The sequence below is a fragment of the Zea mays genome, chromosome 8 (assembly GCF_902167145.1).
Source record: "Zea mays cultivar B73 chromosome 8, Zm-B73-REFERENCE-NAM-5.0, whole genome shotgun sequence".
In the NCBI taxonomy this organism is placed as follows: Eukaryota; Viridiplantae; Streptophyta; class Magnoliopsida; order Poales; family Poaceae; genus Zea; species Zea mays.
This window is the reverse complement of record NC_050103.1, coordinates 6,454,145-6,469,296: the sequence shown is the minus strand read 5'-3', so window position 1 is coordinate 6,469,296 and position 15,152 is coordinate 6,454,145. Positions and strand designations below refer to the sequence as shown.

At 49.4% G+C, this 15,152-nt stretch overlaps 1 protein-coding gene across 5 annotated transcripts in view; it reads left to right on the top strand.

Moving 5' to 3' along the window:
- LOC100193261 (uncharacterized) overlaps nt 1-13,454 on the top strand; it is a 48,258-nt gene extending 34,804 nt beyond the window's left edge. For 2 of the 5 annotated variants that reach the window (XM_035961288.1, XM_035961286.1), the window contains 6 exons: nt 4,101-4,264; nt 8,465-8,599; nt 8,830-8,960; nt 9,174-9,236; nt 9,319-9,397; nt 13,064-13,454. In XM_035961288.1, coding sequence (XP_035817181.1) covers nt 4,101-4,264; nt 8,465-8,599; nt 8,830-8,960; nt 9,174-9,236; nt 9,319-9,397; nt 13,064-13,120 — 629 coding nt within the window. In that variant the 3' untranslated portion in view covers nt 13,121-13,454. Of the gene's footprint in view, nt 1-4,100; nt 4,265-8,464; nt 8,600-8,829; nt 8,961-9,131; nt 9,237-9,318; nt 9,398-11,925; nt 12,209-13,063 lie in introns of those variants that run through there. The other 3 variants (XR_004851737.1, NM_001138410.1, XM_035961287.1) reach the window with 3 other exon arrangements.
- Nucleotides 13,455-15,152: the final 1,698 nt, after the last annotated feature.

The following is a 15,152-nucleotide window of genomic DNA, read 5'->3' as shown; positions in this document are numbered from 1 at the left end:
GCCAGGTTCTCCCACTCCTTGCGAAGTGCCTGCAGTGTGGTCTTGCGGGCACGGTCGCTGCCGATGCGGGTCGCAGCGATGGCGTCCCAGGCCTCCTTGGCAGTCCGCTTCTGGGAAAGCGAAAACTGCATCTCGGACGGGACTGCAGCAATGAGGGCATCCAACGCCCGCCGATCCTCGTGGTAGTCGACGTCGCCGTACCGAACTGCTTCCCACATTTGGCGAACCTGGAGCCGTACCCTCATCACCGCGGCCCACTCGACGTAGTTGGTCTTGGTGAGGGTAGGCCACCCACCGCCGGGACCGATGTCCCTGACAATGGCCTGGGCCATGCGACGACCATGGTACCGATCCGGGGAGGGAGAGTCGCGCCGCCTGTAGAGGCCGCGATCTCCGTCGACCCGGTCGCCACCGCCGGGAGCACCGCCGGCGCGTCTACGCCCTTCTGGGCTGCCGCCGCGTGCGCCCTCGCCCAGAGCGCCGTCAGCGCGTCGGCGCCTATCTGGGCTGCCGCCACGCGCGCCCCCATGGGGGTGCGCGGCTGCCCACTGTGCAGCCTGCTCTCGCGCTGCTTCCCTCGCCAGCCTGAGCTCTTCATCGGTGTTGTCGTCGACAGAAGCAGAGCTGCCAGCTCTACTGCCGCGCAGAACCTCGAGCTCTGCTGCCGCCGCACGTGCAGCATCCGCCGCCTCCGCTGCTTCTACTTCCGCTCTCGCTGCTGCCAGTTCCGCTGCCGCCAGCCGTGCTGCCCTCGCCGCTGTCGCTGCAGCCGCTGCTGCTGCTCGCTCTCGTTCTTGTGCCACGGCGACCTCAGCTTCCTGCTGGCGCCGCGCACTCGAAGTGACCGAGCGTAGGGACATGGTGGGCTAGTGAGGGGTCGCTGCGTGTGGAAGAGGCTGTCTCAGACGAAAGGTTGCTCGTCTGAACAGGAGAGGAAGGAACAGTTGGAGCTCTTGCTGCCGACTGAGTGTGGGGAGAGGCGCGGGAAGGAGATGAGCAAGAGATGTTTAGGCTACAGGATAGTTTGGCTCTGATACCAATTGTAAGTAGAGGGACTCTAACTCTCATCAAGAGGATGACACTATGAGTTGGGGCAATTTTTCTGTTTATTTCCTCAAACACTACACAATGCCATACCCTTGAGGGGTTGGGGACACATATTTATAGCCCTAGGGGCTGCACTACCACACCTTCTCACACACACTACACAACAGGATTGTCCTCTAGATGCTAAAGAGACTACGGAGGACAGTCAAAAGCGACTGTTGTCCTCTAGATGCTAAAGCGACTACAGAGGACAGTCAAAAAGCGACTGCTGTCCTCTAGATGCTAAAGAGACTACAGAGGACAGTCAAGCTGTCCTCTAGATGCTAAAGGACTACAGAGGACAGTCAAAAGAAGGTTGTCCTCTAGATGCTCAAGACTTATTCCATCACTGCCAGGTAACCAATCACGCCCTAAGTTTCTGTCCGTGGCCTGCATGCCCTGGAGGGAGGGGGGAGGGAGCAATTTCGTCATGTGCTGGATGAGGGAAGAAAAAGGCTTCGATGGAGGACTGGTAGAGAAGAAAAAGAGGTGGACGGCTTCGAGAGCATGTCTCTTTTGGTGGCGTGAACGGTGCAGTGGGAGAGAGGCGGCAGTGGCAGACAGAGAGGAGGGAGGGAGATGGAGACAAATGTTATGGTTGCTAGATCGGTGAGGGATTGGAGAGGGGTATCGATGGGCAGGAACGTCGGCCGGAGGCCTCTGCCCACGGCCGAGCAAGAGGAGGGTTTCTCCCTTCTAATTCTTGCCTACTTTATTTCTCATCCATTGATTACATAATTAGGTCGGCTGGCCGCCCCTGTCTAGCTAGAGATCGTTATCTCCTTAAAACTCTCAACAAACTAACTGATAACCTTTCTAGATAATCTCAACTAATCTCCAAGATAATCTCAACTAATCTTCTAATCTTATCGCTAACTATCATTATCTAATCCCCCTTGGAGGGCCCATGGCTGCTGCTGCCGCAGCCCCTCCGTGGGCCTCCGTGGCCATGATACTACACCCTTCCTAGACAAGCAGCTCGTCCTCGAGCTGCAGCATGACGGGCGCTCAAAGATCGAGTCTACTTGATCCAAAACCAGACACCTAGAAGACAAGCCTTTTACATCTCGACTTATCTTATTATTCCGAATCTGATTTTTTTACCCCATAAGATAAGGCGGAGACCCTCCGCGCATTGGACTTGCATGTGTGCAGCCACCTAGATCCCATGGACGCCATCTGGATGAAAGGGGAGCACATGGACGGGCACCTGGAATAGGTTGCAATAATAACCAGCGGAGGCGCCCTCGTGGCAGCCGGTAGCGGAATGTGGTGGCGCTAAATAGTGCGCCCTTGCCGATGACGAGGGGAGTGCCTTCCCAACCGCCGCTGCCGTAGATTTGAAGTTCGTCGCCTGCGGAACACGTACCATGCTCACACTTGGAGATAGTGGCCCGGTGCCGCTGTTGATGACCGGACGACAGGGCGAGGTCGCGCCCCCGTGTGCCGAGGTCAACCATCACCAAGGCTGCCTCGAGCACCTGTCGCCCATCTCTCGCACTCTCCGTCGTGCAAGGAAGCCACGAGCAACAGCTTGTATGCCCATAGCCGCCGACGTCTGGAGCCGTGCGGACAACGTCAGCCGCTGCTGCTCATGTTGCACTGCTGCCTTGATTTGCAGCAGCCCATGCTCAACCATCCGGAACGAGGCTTGCATCTTTGCGAGATCAACCCTTATGTTGGTCCACAAGTCCCCCATCGATGGAGGTTGTGATTGTTGAGCTGTGGCTGCCCCTAGTGCCGTCGCCCATGGGGATGGAGACGCTGTCAACGAAGATGATGTGACGAAATTTGGCGCTGTCCCTGGAGATGGGCACGTCAGCGTCCAAGATGTGGTGACAAAATTGGCAGGTGATGCTGCCCATGGAGATGGGGACGCCGGTTGTCAGGATGGCGTGACGAAGGTGGCATGCGGCGCAGCCCATGGAGATGGGGACGCCGGTTGCCAGGACGGCGTGACGAAGGTGACATGCGGCGTAGTCCATGGAGATGGGGACGACGGTTGCCAGGACGATGCCACGAAATTGGCAGCAGAAGCCATGGGATCAGATTGAAACCTAAGCTAGCCGATACCAGATGTTATGGTCGCTAGATCGGTGAGGGATTGGAGAGGGGTATCGATGGGCAGGAACGTCGGCCGGGGGCCTCTGCCCACGACCGAGCAAGAGGAGGGTTTCTCCCTTCTAATTCTTGCCTACTTTATTTCTCATCCATTGATTACATAAATAGGTCGGCTGGCTGCCCCTGTCTAGCTAGAGATCTTTATCTCCTTAAAACTCCTAAAAACTCTCAACAAACTAACTGATAACCTTACTAGATAATCTCAACTAATCTCCTAAATAATCTCAACTAATCTTCTAATCTTATCTCTAACTATCATTATCTAATCCCCTTGGAGGGCCCATGGCTGCTGCTGCCGCAGCCCCTCCGTGGGCCTCCTTAGGCCCTGACAACAGTGGTGGTGAGAAAAGGAGGGAGAGAGAGAGAGAGAAAAATGGAGTGTCTTACATGTGGGCCCATGCTGGGCCTGAGTCACCGGCAAACCACCAAAACTAGGAAGAGGGGCCAAACTGAACGGTATTGGTAGTTGAGGTGCCAAGATTACCTGGTTTTGCAGTGGGTCAAAATTAGACAAACTCATGAATTGAGGGGCCAAAAAGTGGACTTGTTTTTTATTAACGGAAGTTGTAGCATCATTGTTTATCTACAGCAGAGCTACATGTTGATCTTTGTTGTGCAGAAGTTTGGGTGTTCTGATGTGCAGGCACCATGTTGTTTCGCATTTTGGTGCTTGAATCCTGTCTTTACTGCAGATATGATTTTTTTGTCATTTTTATTCTGAAATGGAGAGTTTGGATTTGGGGAAGAAAACAAGGGAGCTACTCCAACTTTTATGGTTATGTCACTAGACTAGATCCTACAACCTCAGTTTCTTTCTTCGATATGCTCTTGTCTATTATCCACTGCCAGTTTTGTGACTGACTCGCTATCCCTTTTATGAAATGGGTATTTAGGTGGCTTATATTCTGGTGGTAGTGCTCAGATGGTTGAGAAATCACTAGACATTCATGGGGATGAGATATTATATGTTGGGGACCATATTTACACAGATGTAAGCCAGTCAAAAGTTCATTTACGATGGAGGACGGCATTAATCTGCAGAGAACTAGAAGATGAGGTTAGTTTGCTTAGAGCTTACCTTTTCTTGCTAATTAACAAATAATAAGGATAATTTGCAAAGCATTAGCATTAAAGTTGCATTTTAATTTCTGACTAGCAGGATGAAGCTTTCTCTTGAACATTCTCTGTGGTATTTTTCCATCTCACATTGCATTTCTGATTTCTTAAAGGAATTTTTGAACAAAAACATCTTTAGCTCATTTCATTTTGAGCAACTGTATCAGGACGCTTAGATTTGCCTTGCCTTGTAATTTTATATGGGTGACTTCTTGGATCAGTTTTAGTTTAGTTGGTGCCTATACACTCTTATCGTCCTTCCTGCTTGGGAGCTGTGGAAGCATCATAACTGCATTTTTAACATGCCACTCCTATGATATGGTTGCCTGGTTGGTGATCAGTACGGTGATTGAAGATGGAACTGTTTGGTGTGCTGTTGGGACTAGGACCTTAGGAACTTTGGTCATGGGGCTAGTAGTCCTCCCTCCCTGATTTTAACTGTGCTGTGGCCATCTTTCTGTTGTCCGTGGTGTGTTTATTTTACATTCCACCATTGTGGACTTGTGGTGGTCTTTGAGATTAGGGCATCATGTTTGGGTGTTTTTTCTTTGTACCTATTTTCCTATTTAATGAAATGGCACCCGACGGCCGACTTTTCTGGGCGTCCCAAAAAAACTACTTACATAAGAATAAAACTATATACTGATGATATGATGTTATAACTACATGAAGCAGCCTGCAACATGTATAACATTTAGGTGCTGTTTGGTTCACTGATTTTTGGGCGTTCTCAGACCATGCTGCGATTAGATTCCCTTACATTTGTTTATTTCATGAAATTTGTAAATCCATATCCATGGCATCGGATGCCAGTCCTATTCAATCATGATTATGAGAGTATTGTGTGTGTACCACTGTAATGGCCCTTAGCCCAGCCCATGTACTGTAATGGCCCTTAGCCCAGCCCATGTACTTATCCTATATATAAGCCCATACCCAATTAGGGTTAGGGTTTCTTTCTCCTAACATGGTATCTAGCTAGGTTTTCCTCTCCCTCCCGTAGCAGTCACTGGCACTTCCACCTCCCCTGTCCTCCAGCCACCATGGCTGGCACCCGCCCGCCCCTCGGCTTCCCTCCCTTCCCAGCGGCGACCGCTTCCTCCTCCCCCTTGTTCCAGCTCGCGGCTCCCACTACCCTGCATCAGCGCGCCGCCGCCGGCGACGTCACCTAGCGAGTCGTCACCAACACCGCCCATGGACGTCGAGTCCCTCGTGTCCACCACGACGTGTCCTCCACCGGCCAGGCCCCTCGCCCTTCGACGACGGGTGGGGGGGGCACGCACCCTCCTACCCCCACTGCCCCTAGAGCTCCTCGTTAGGCTCCTAGCTTCGACGGCGGTCACCGGCCCCGCGAGGGCGTCGCGGGGGCGGTGGCCCCACTGGTTGAGGCGATGGTTCTGCATGGCCGTCTTTCTACAACCACTGGACTAGGACCATCTCCATGTGGCTAGGCCTGACCATGGGTGCTTCCTTGCCATGCCCGCACAGGTGGCTCTATTGACTTCGCCTTCTGACGGTGCCCCACCGCCTTTGGCGTTCCCTCTACCGTACCTGTCGTCGGCTCCGCCTCTCTTCCTGTTCTTGGGGACCCCCGCCTCAACCCCTTGGTTTTCGTTGGGTGGCGGTTGGGACCAGGCATCCCTTGCCGCCTCATTCAACAACATGGCGCTGACACCGCCCCCATCTCTCTAGATTGGGTGGTCGTCCAGATTTTCCCCTTGCTAGCTCCTCCCCACCTCGACAGTCTCCTCAATGTCGATCCCATCGACGTATCTCCTCTTCCCCTATTGTCGGTCCCGACAACCTCTTCCATGCCGTGCGCGACCCCTTCCCCTTCAATCGTGCCACGTGCGCACCGTCGCCTTCACCTGCGCCACATGCGGTCCTGTCGCTTTCGACCGCACCACGCGTGGCCCCGTCATCCCTGCATGCGCCAGGTGTGGCCCCATCTTATTGTCCACCTTTGGCTCGCTTTGCTGATCTCGCTTGCGTTTACTAGCAGCAACTGCGGCCTGATCCTCCGGTCTCCTCCGTCGAGTTGGCCCCTGCCTTGTGCCCACTCTCGTGGCGAGCTGCCAGTGCACCATCCGGTCTCTATCCCACCGCGACCCACGCCACGTCCACCCGATGGTGACGCGTCGGTCGGTGTTCTCTGACCCGTTGACCGACTGGTGCTCACGACCACCGTTGCTCTGGCTCCCTCGCCTGTCCCCTCCTCTGTCTGTACCGCGCTCGTCGATCCCCACTGGCGTCACGCTATGGAGGAGTACGTGGCCATGTTGGCCAACCACACTTGGGATTTGGTGTCATGTGTCCCCTAGCACTCTGGTCACTGGCAAGTGGATCTTCTGTCCTAAGCTCAAGTCTAACGGCTCTCTAGATCGGTACAGGGCCCGTTGGGTCCTTCGAGGCTTCATTCAACACCCTAGAGTGGACCACGACAAGACCTTCAGCCCCGTCGTCAACCCCGCCACCGTTTTGATCGTCCTTTCCATCGCTCTCCCCAGACTGCGTGATCCACCCACTGGACGTCAAGAATGCCTTCCTTCACGTTACTCTGACCGAGACAGTGTACTACAACCAGCCCATTTGCTTCGTCGACTCCACTCGCCCCGGTATGGTGTGTAAGTTGAACCGCTCTTTGTATGACTTCAAGTAGCCAAGCAGGCGCCACATGCTTGGTACAGTCGCTTCGCCCCTACTTGGTCTCCCTCGGCTTCGTCAAGGCCAAGTCGGGCACACCCTTGTTCATCCTTTGGCACGACAATGGCACCGTCTACCTCCTATACGTTGATGACATCGTTCTCACAGCGTCCAATGCTACCCTCCTTCAGCGCATGATCGCCGCCCTGCAACACGATTTCACGATGAAGGACTTGATTCCTCTCCACCACTTCCTCGGGTTCACCGTGGAGCGTTGACCTTAGGGCTTCTTCCTTTACCAGCGCCAGTATGCCAACGACATTCTGGAGTGGGCTGGCATGTCTGACTACAAGCCCTGCTCCACACTCGTTGACGCTCAGGCGAAGGTCTCCGACGACAACGGCGCCTCGGTCGACAACATGACGGCCTACTGGTGCCTCGTCGGGCTCTCCAGTTCGTCACCTTCACCAGCCCCGACATCGTCTACTCGGTCCAGCAGGTGTGCCTTCACATGCACAACTCGCGGGAGCCTCACTTCACCACTGCCAAGCGGATTCTTCATAGCTTCGCGACACCCTCAACTACGACTTCCTTCTTTAGCTCTCTTCGACTTCTGAGCTGGTCATCTACACCGACGCTGATTGGGCAGGTTGCCCAGACACGTGCCGGTCCACCTCTGGCTACGTCGTGTTCCTGGACGCCAACCTCGTTTCATGGTTCTCGAAGCGACAACCTGTCATCATCTCTCGATCCAGCACTGAAGTCGAGTATCACGTTCTGGCCAACGATGTGGCCGAGGCGTCCTGGCTTTGTCAGCTACTCCAGGAGCTCCATAGCCCCCTTGCGCGCGCCACCCTCGTCTACAGCGACAACGTCAGTGTGGTCTACCTCTCCACCAATCCCGTGCAACACCAACACACGTAGCAGGTGGAGGTCGACCTCCACTTTGTTCGTGAGCTTGTCGCCGTCGACGATGTCCGCGTTCTCCGTGTCCCGGCCTCTTTGCAATTCACGACATCTTCACCAAGGGGCTCCCATCCACAGTGTTCTCTGAGTTTCGTTCCAGTTTCAACGTCTGTACATGTTAGAGTTGTGACTGCGGGGGTGGGGGTGTTAGTATTGTGTGTGTGTGTTACCACTGTAATGGGCCTTGGCCCAACCCATATACTTATCTATATATAATGCAGCCCCTACCCAATTAGGGTTAGCGTTTCTTTCTCCTAACAATGACCCCCTCCCTTCTGACCGTAAACAAATAATGCTACAGTTTTCCGATTACAAAAGAAAAGAAAAAAAACAAACGACACTAATGAGAGAGACAACGTGAGAATTAGGAGTGAAAGACTGGGCGTGTATTTTGCAGAGACGGATGCGGAGGTTGTTGGAGAGCGAAATAGTGACTTAGAGCGTGTATAATGCGGATGCAGAGTGGGATAGCCAGTGTTGCTGGAGTTGGTCTTAGTCTCTTGTTGACCTATTTTCTCTTCTGTGTTTGCAGTTTAATGCACTGGTCAAAAGCCATGATCAGAAAGAAAAGCTTGTTACACTTATACAACAAAAAGAAATTGTGGGGGATCTTTTCAACCAGCTTCGCCTGGCTCTGCAGAGGCGCTCTAATTCACGTCCTGCACAGGTACTAGAGTGAAGCCTGATGCTTTAGTGAGCTCCAGCATGTTCAATGTCCTTTTCAGATGTTTGAAACTTTAACATTTGTATTACTTTCAGCAATGCACTGCTGCCATGTACGAATCTTTATACATCTTAACCAAAAATCAAGATAATCTGGTGATTTTGGCTTAGTTTCTAGGAGTCAGCGATTTTGTTAAGTTCTCGAGATGCTTGCACTGATATACATTTTTTCAGACGCTTGCTGCAACTTGTATGGATGACCAGGAGCTTACGGAGAGTATGCAAAAGTTGCTCATTGTTATGCAAAGATTAGATGAAAAGATCGGGCCAATGCTAGAAGCAGATGGAGAACTTTTCAATAAAAGGTACATCAATGAATATGTAAATTCTTATTCTTGTAGCGAATTTGGGAAATCCTTCAAATCTGGGTGTTCCGATCAATTATCCCATATATTCCTTGCATAGATATTTCCATGTATGTAATCCATTTATTAGTTGTTCATAAGTTTTCTGGTATTTATCTCTTTAATTGTCAGAAAAGTAAGCTAAGCAAGTATGCTTTTCCTTTTCCTCTTAAGATGGGGTTGGTTGTCACGTGCTGGTCTATGGGATAAGAGTCATCTTACCAGGCAAATTGAAAAGTGAGTCGCTATATTTTTTTTATAGTGAAAAAAAATGTTATGGACACCAAACTGAATGCAACTAATTTTGCATTTCCTGTAGATATGCTGATATATACACATCAAGGGTTTCAAATTTTCTGCACTATACTCCATTCATGTATTTCCAATCTCAAGAACAGGTAAATACACAGCTCCATACTCTGCTTACCTTTGGCATTTTGCTATTGTTGTGTTTATTGGTTTAGATTCAAGAATGCCAATTTTCTTAACAATGAAGACTAATTAGAGCAATAGAAGATAGAAGATGCAAGCATACATAAGAGAGCAAGAAGAGTAAATGATGGAGACCGAACATGGAGAACGGTGGTGGAGAGAGAGACACGTCAATGGCAGAGGGCGTGAAGTTGAGCTGGCAAAGATACGTGGCAAACCGTTGATGCCACATATGAGGAGCTTGCTTTAGGTCGTAGAGGGATAGGTGCAGAGGGGTTAGGGAACCTAGGAGGCTGTTGGCAGTAGACGATATCCTCAAGATTGCTATTTTTGACATCAAGCTGGTGGATCGACCACGACTGCGATATGACGATGCTGAGGATGACTCGGATCGTGGTCGGGTTGACCATCGGGCTAAGTGTCTCATCGTAGTCCACATTGTGCTGCTATGTGAACTCGCGAATGACCTAACAAGCTTTATGTCGGGCAGTGACCCATCGGTGTGGTACTTATGCTTGTAGATCCACTTGCCGATGACGGTAATGGTTTGTGGCCAGGAAACGAGGCACTAGGTCTTGTTATCGATGAGGGCCCGATACACATCACATGACCACAAAGCCACTGCGGGTCAACCAGGGCACTACAGTTGCTGGCAGGCAGGGGCGAGGCAACAATAGTGTAGATGAAGGCGTTGCTGTTGACTGACTGGATGGTGCCTATGTGCAGTCTTGTCGCTGCCTGTGCTGTTAGAATATTGTATTAGGCTCCAATAGATGTGGGGCCAAGCTGTCATATGCGCATGTACAAGCCTGACCCAAGTGGTGCTGCCACCTCCAATGGTGCTGGCCTTAGGGTTTCCTCCCACTTCATGTTATATATGTATACCTCTTGGGTCATATCAATACATCGGATATTGTGGCATACATTTTCCTACATGGTATCACGGGACTCGCGCTTTCGCTCACCCCTGGGGCCTATCGCAACCCTCCTCTATTCAGGGCCGCCAGTGTCTCACTGCCCCTACCCCTCTCCCCATGGCCAGTGATAACACCTCCCTCACGCCTCATTTCATGCAGAGGAAATCGTCGTCATTGAGAAGAGGGTCGCCGAGAAATTGGTCGCCCTCCAGACTTCCGAGGAGGTGGCCAATGCGTGCGCCCCTGGTGCACGCCATTACCTTGCTCTTAGAGGAGCAGGCTGCCTCCAATGCCCTGGAGGCCAAGTTGCCGCACCACTACAGCTTACGCCCGCCATCCTCTACATTTGCACCCCCACCTCTTGGGGCGACACAACCATTATCGCCAATCTTCACGCGCAAGCCTGCGGGGTACAGAACATTTGCTCCCTTGTTTCAGTGAGTGTAGATCCCTCCTCTACAAGCTATGTTCGTTAGTGCGATCAAGTGCTCCTCACCCTCAAGCGCTACTCCCTCGACAACCATGACAACGCTTGCACCAACAATCCTGCCTAGGAACACATCGACAATGTCGTCGTCTCCTAGATCTTTGGCACAATCAACAGTAAAATGCAAGACATCGCCAGGGAACACGTTGTGCCGGTGTCACAACTCATCATGTGTGGCTGACACTTGAGCACCAGTTCATCGACAACAGTGAAACACAAGCGCTTCATCTTGTTAGCCTGAGCTCGTCGTTGGTGTTGCAATCGACAGAAGCAGAGCTGCTGTCACTACTGTTGCGCAGAGCCTCGAGCTCTACTGCCGCCACACGTGCAACATCTACCGCCGCCGCTGCTTCTACTTTCGTCCTCGCTGCTGCCAGCCTTGCTGCCCTCGTCGCTGTCGCGACAGTCGCTTCTACTGCTCGCTCACGTTCCTCTGCCATGGCAACCTCGACCTCCTGCTGGTGCCGCACACTCTGAAGCAACCAAGCGGTGAGAGTGTCATTCGGACATGGCGCGCTAGTGAGGGGCTGCTCCGTGTGGAAGATGTTGTCGCGGACGAAAAGCTACTCGCCTAAGCAAGAGAGGAGGAATGAGTAGGAACAGTCGGTGCCCCTGCTACCGACTGAGTACAAGGAGAGGCGTGAGAAGGAGATGGGTAAGAGATGTTTAGGCTGCAAGATAACTCGGCTCCGATACCAATTTTAAGTAGCGGAACTCTTACTCTTATCGAGAGGATGACACTAGGAGTTGGGGCAATTTTCTAGTTTTATTTCTCACACAACACACAATACCATACCCACCTAAGGGGTTGTGGTTACATATTTATAGCTGCTGGCAGCCAAGCATATGCCAAGATGCTAGTCTAAGATGCTGCCTAACTAGTCTAAGATGTCCTCTAAGATGCTCTAGTCTGAGATGTTGTCCTAAAAGACAAAAGGGGCACAAAGACAAAAAAAGGACCACCACAAAGACCACAATGACTTATTCCATTACCAAACAATCTCACTCAATCTTAGCTTGGGATTGCATTCTAGTGAGTGATTGAGTGATCCTTGTGTGTTGCATCATCGATTTGATCTTGAGACACTAGGTGAATTATCAAGTGAGCATCATTGACTTATTACTCCTGGAGCTTGCCGCCTCCTAGACGGCTTGATGGTGACTCCGTCAAGCTCTTCAAGAAGCTTCTGAAGAAATTGCATGATGTGCGTGATTGCCTTGGCGGAGCGGCAAAAGTGACGGTAGTGGAATCGAGGTTTGAGTGATTCCTTGACCACTTGGCTCAAAGATCAAGCGGGGTCTTGATAGAGGAGCAAGTGAGTTCATTAAATCCACCTCAACGTGGATTAGGGGTGATCGGCAAATCACCGAGACCACGGTAAAAAATTCAGTGTTTCCTTTGTTGTTTTCATTATTGCAATCTTCTCTCTTGTGGTTATTGTGTTCTTCATTGTCTAGATAGTCTAATTGATCTCTTGCTCACCCTAGGTTGCAAACCTTACTAAACTCAACATAGGCTAGAGAATTTAATTCTCTTGTTATTCTAAGTAAATCTGCAAGTGTCTTTGATTTTAGTTGAAACCGACTATTTTATATGGTGATCTAATCCTGTAGGATCATATCCTGCCAATCCCTTTAGTGATAGGAGGTTTCCTTTTGTCTCTAATGGAGTGTTTGGTTTGAAAAATGAGCTAATCCATCATCTTCTCACTCCTCACTATTTTTGTTTGGTTTGTGGAATAGAATGAGTTGATCCATCATCATCTCATTCCTCATAGTTAGTTAGTACTAATATGAGGAATGAAGTTATCCCACCAAACTCGAGGAATGAACTTATGATGCACCACCTCAATTTGGATGGAGTGATTCATCAAACCAAACACTCCCTAAGTCTCCCTCCCCTATGTATATGTACATGTATCATCCCCTCATGAATATACTACTATTCCTCCAATACTTCCATACTTTCATGTTGTTAAGTAAATTACCGACTGGGTGGTGAAGATCGCTCAGTCATTGATGATTGGTAACTACATGATCTTCAATCATTAATGATTGAGTAATTTTTTGTGACACATGAAGTATAGTATTAACGATTTGTCTGTGTTTTGTTTGAAATTGAAATCAGCATAAAGGAGCACTGATGGCATATCATGTATATCATTGCAAAATCATGATCGCTATTTCTGTTTTACTATTAACTTGTTAATTCTTGAAAATTGTCTCAGACACTTGCGCATGATGCCCATTCCTATTCTGGAGGAAAGGACATCAAAGTTCATTGAGCATCCGTTCGTCACAATCTGGAGATTAGGCAGGAAAGAGCGAACGTGATCATTGTGATTATGGCTGCGATGGCTACACAATAACAATTGTCGTTTTGAACAAATTAATTAATACACCTTGTAAGATTGTATTTATATATAAGTAAATCTTTAGCTATAGCATGCTGAATGATTGTTCTGATAGTCAGTTTGTTTGTCGTGGCCTACCTAGAGTTTCATATTGGGAGGCACAGTACCTGTTTTGGTGTACCTGCTGCTATTTGCATTGTATATGTGAAATGCGAAGTGAAGTATGACAAGGTAACGATAAGTGACAAATCACGTCATTTGATCCTGCGCAAGTCGATATTATGTCTTTTAGGTTGCGTTTGGATTGAGCAAAGTTGGATAAGATTTGATCGACGGATTTAGACTACTGATCGATCTGTTGGAAGGCGGGAGGGACAGCAATGTCGTCCATCAGATTTAATGAGATTGACAAAAAAAAAACTTATCTAGACCGCTAGTACCATGAGACCGTTGAGAGTAGGATTGAACATAACGTCGTACCTCTAGGGACATTCCTACCTAAGGCAAGGGCCAACCATTTTCTCGAGGTTAGAGTAGAGGTTCTCGGGGTTAGCACACTCATCAGACAGTTAACTCAGACCCTCGCCTAAATCAATAATTGTCGTGGTCATAACCCGTTCATAACCACTTAGTACTTCGTTTATTTAATTTGGTTGTTATGTGTATTTCGATACTTACCTAGTTGTTTCTAGTACAAGTTGGTTAAAGCTTATCCGATCTAGGAGACAATAGAAAAACTATTGTATCGTATTGTATTATATTATATTATATTATATTATATTATATTATATTATATTATATTAGAAGTCCTGAGCTTCTAAATGGTAAAGGAATGTTTGGTTGACCATCTCTGCGATCTGGTTGAACCGTATTGACGTGTCTACCACATCCCATGTCTGTGTGCATCAGGTCAAACCTCTCCCCCGCGTCCCTGGTCCAACATCCCAACCCCTCGCGTGGGACGCACGCTAAATTGCGGTTCTGCTTTTTTTTGCACAAATAGCATAAATACTAAACATAAATACCGTAAATAGTTCATAAAAATAGCACAAAACCCTTGTCTAGCCAGTGGACCACGTGCACACGCACGAGCGTATGCATGCAAATCCTATTTTTATGATAGATCCGATAATTATGGCAGATCGTAGAAGTTTCTATTGCATGTGCGAAAATTTTGGAAGATATTTTCGTTTCCATTGCATGCGCGCAAAGTTTGGATGACTCCGGCCTGTTTGGTTCAGCTTTTTTCTGACCAGCTTTTCTGAAAATCTGGCTGTGAGGAGAATCTAGCTGTGGGGAGAATCTGAGTATTATTAGGATTACGTGCGGAGGAAGATAAATATGTTCATAGGACTCATGATCTAGAAAGTGACGGATTCCTACTATTGCAACAACTCAACCGATTATATGTTTATGTTGATTTTGAATGATTTTTATCTAAACGAATTTTATAGAAGTTGGCTGAAAAGCTGACGCGTTTGGCAGTCCGCAACAGCTTTTGGTGACCAGAAGCCGCAAAAAGCTGAAACAAACAGGGGTGTAAGGAAAATGGACCCCGGGCCATTTGGCTAATTGAGTTTTGGTGTTTGATGATTAACACAACCTGTGGACTAATATGTTTGCTAGTGTTTATAATTATAGTTCACAGGGTGCGAAGAGAATTGGATCATGGCAATGAGGATGCAACACCTCAAAAGAAGACATAAAAAGATGCATAGGAGTCCAATACTCAAGAACAAAAGAAGCCTGAAGAAATCAGCAAAGGAATCCAAGAAACGGGCTGTCAGCCAGCGCCTGGTGGCGCACCGGACATTGATGTCCGGTGTGCACCGGACTGTCCGGTGAGGCACCGGACAGTCTGCGCAGAGAGGCCACAGACAGGCGCTCTCTAGCTGTAGCACCGGACTGTCCGGTGTGCACCGGACTGTCCGGTGTGCCAACGGGCAGACGACAACGGTCAGAT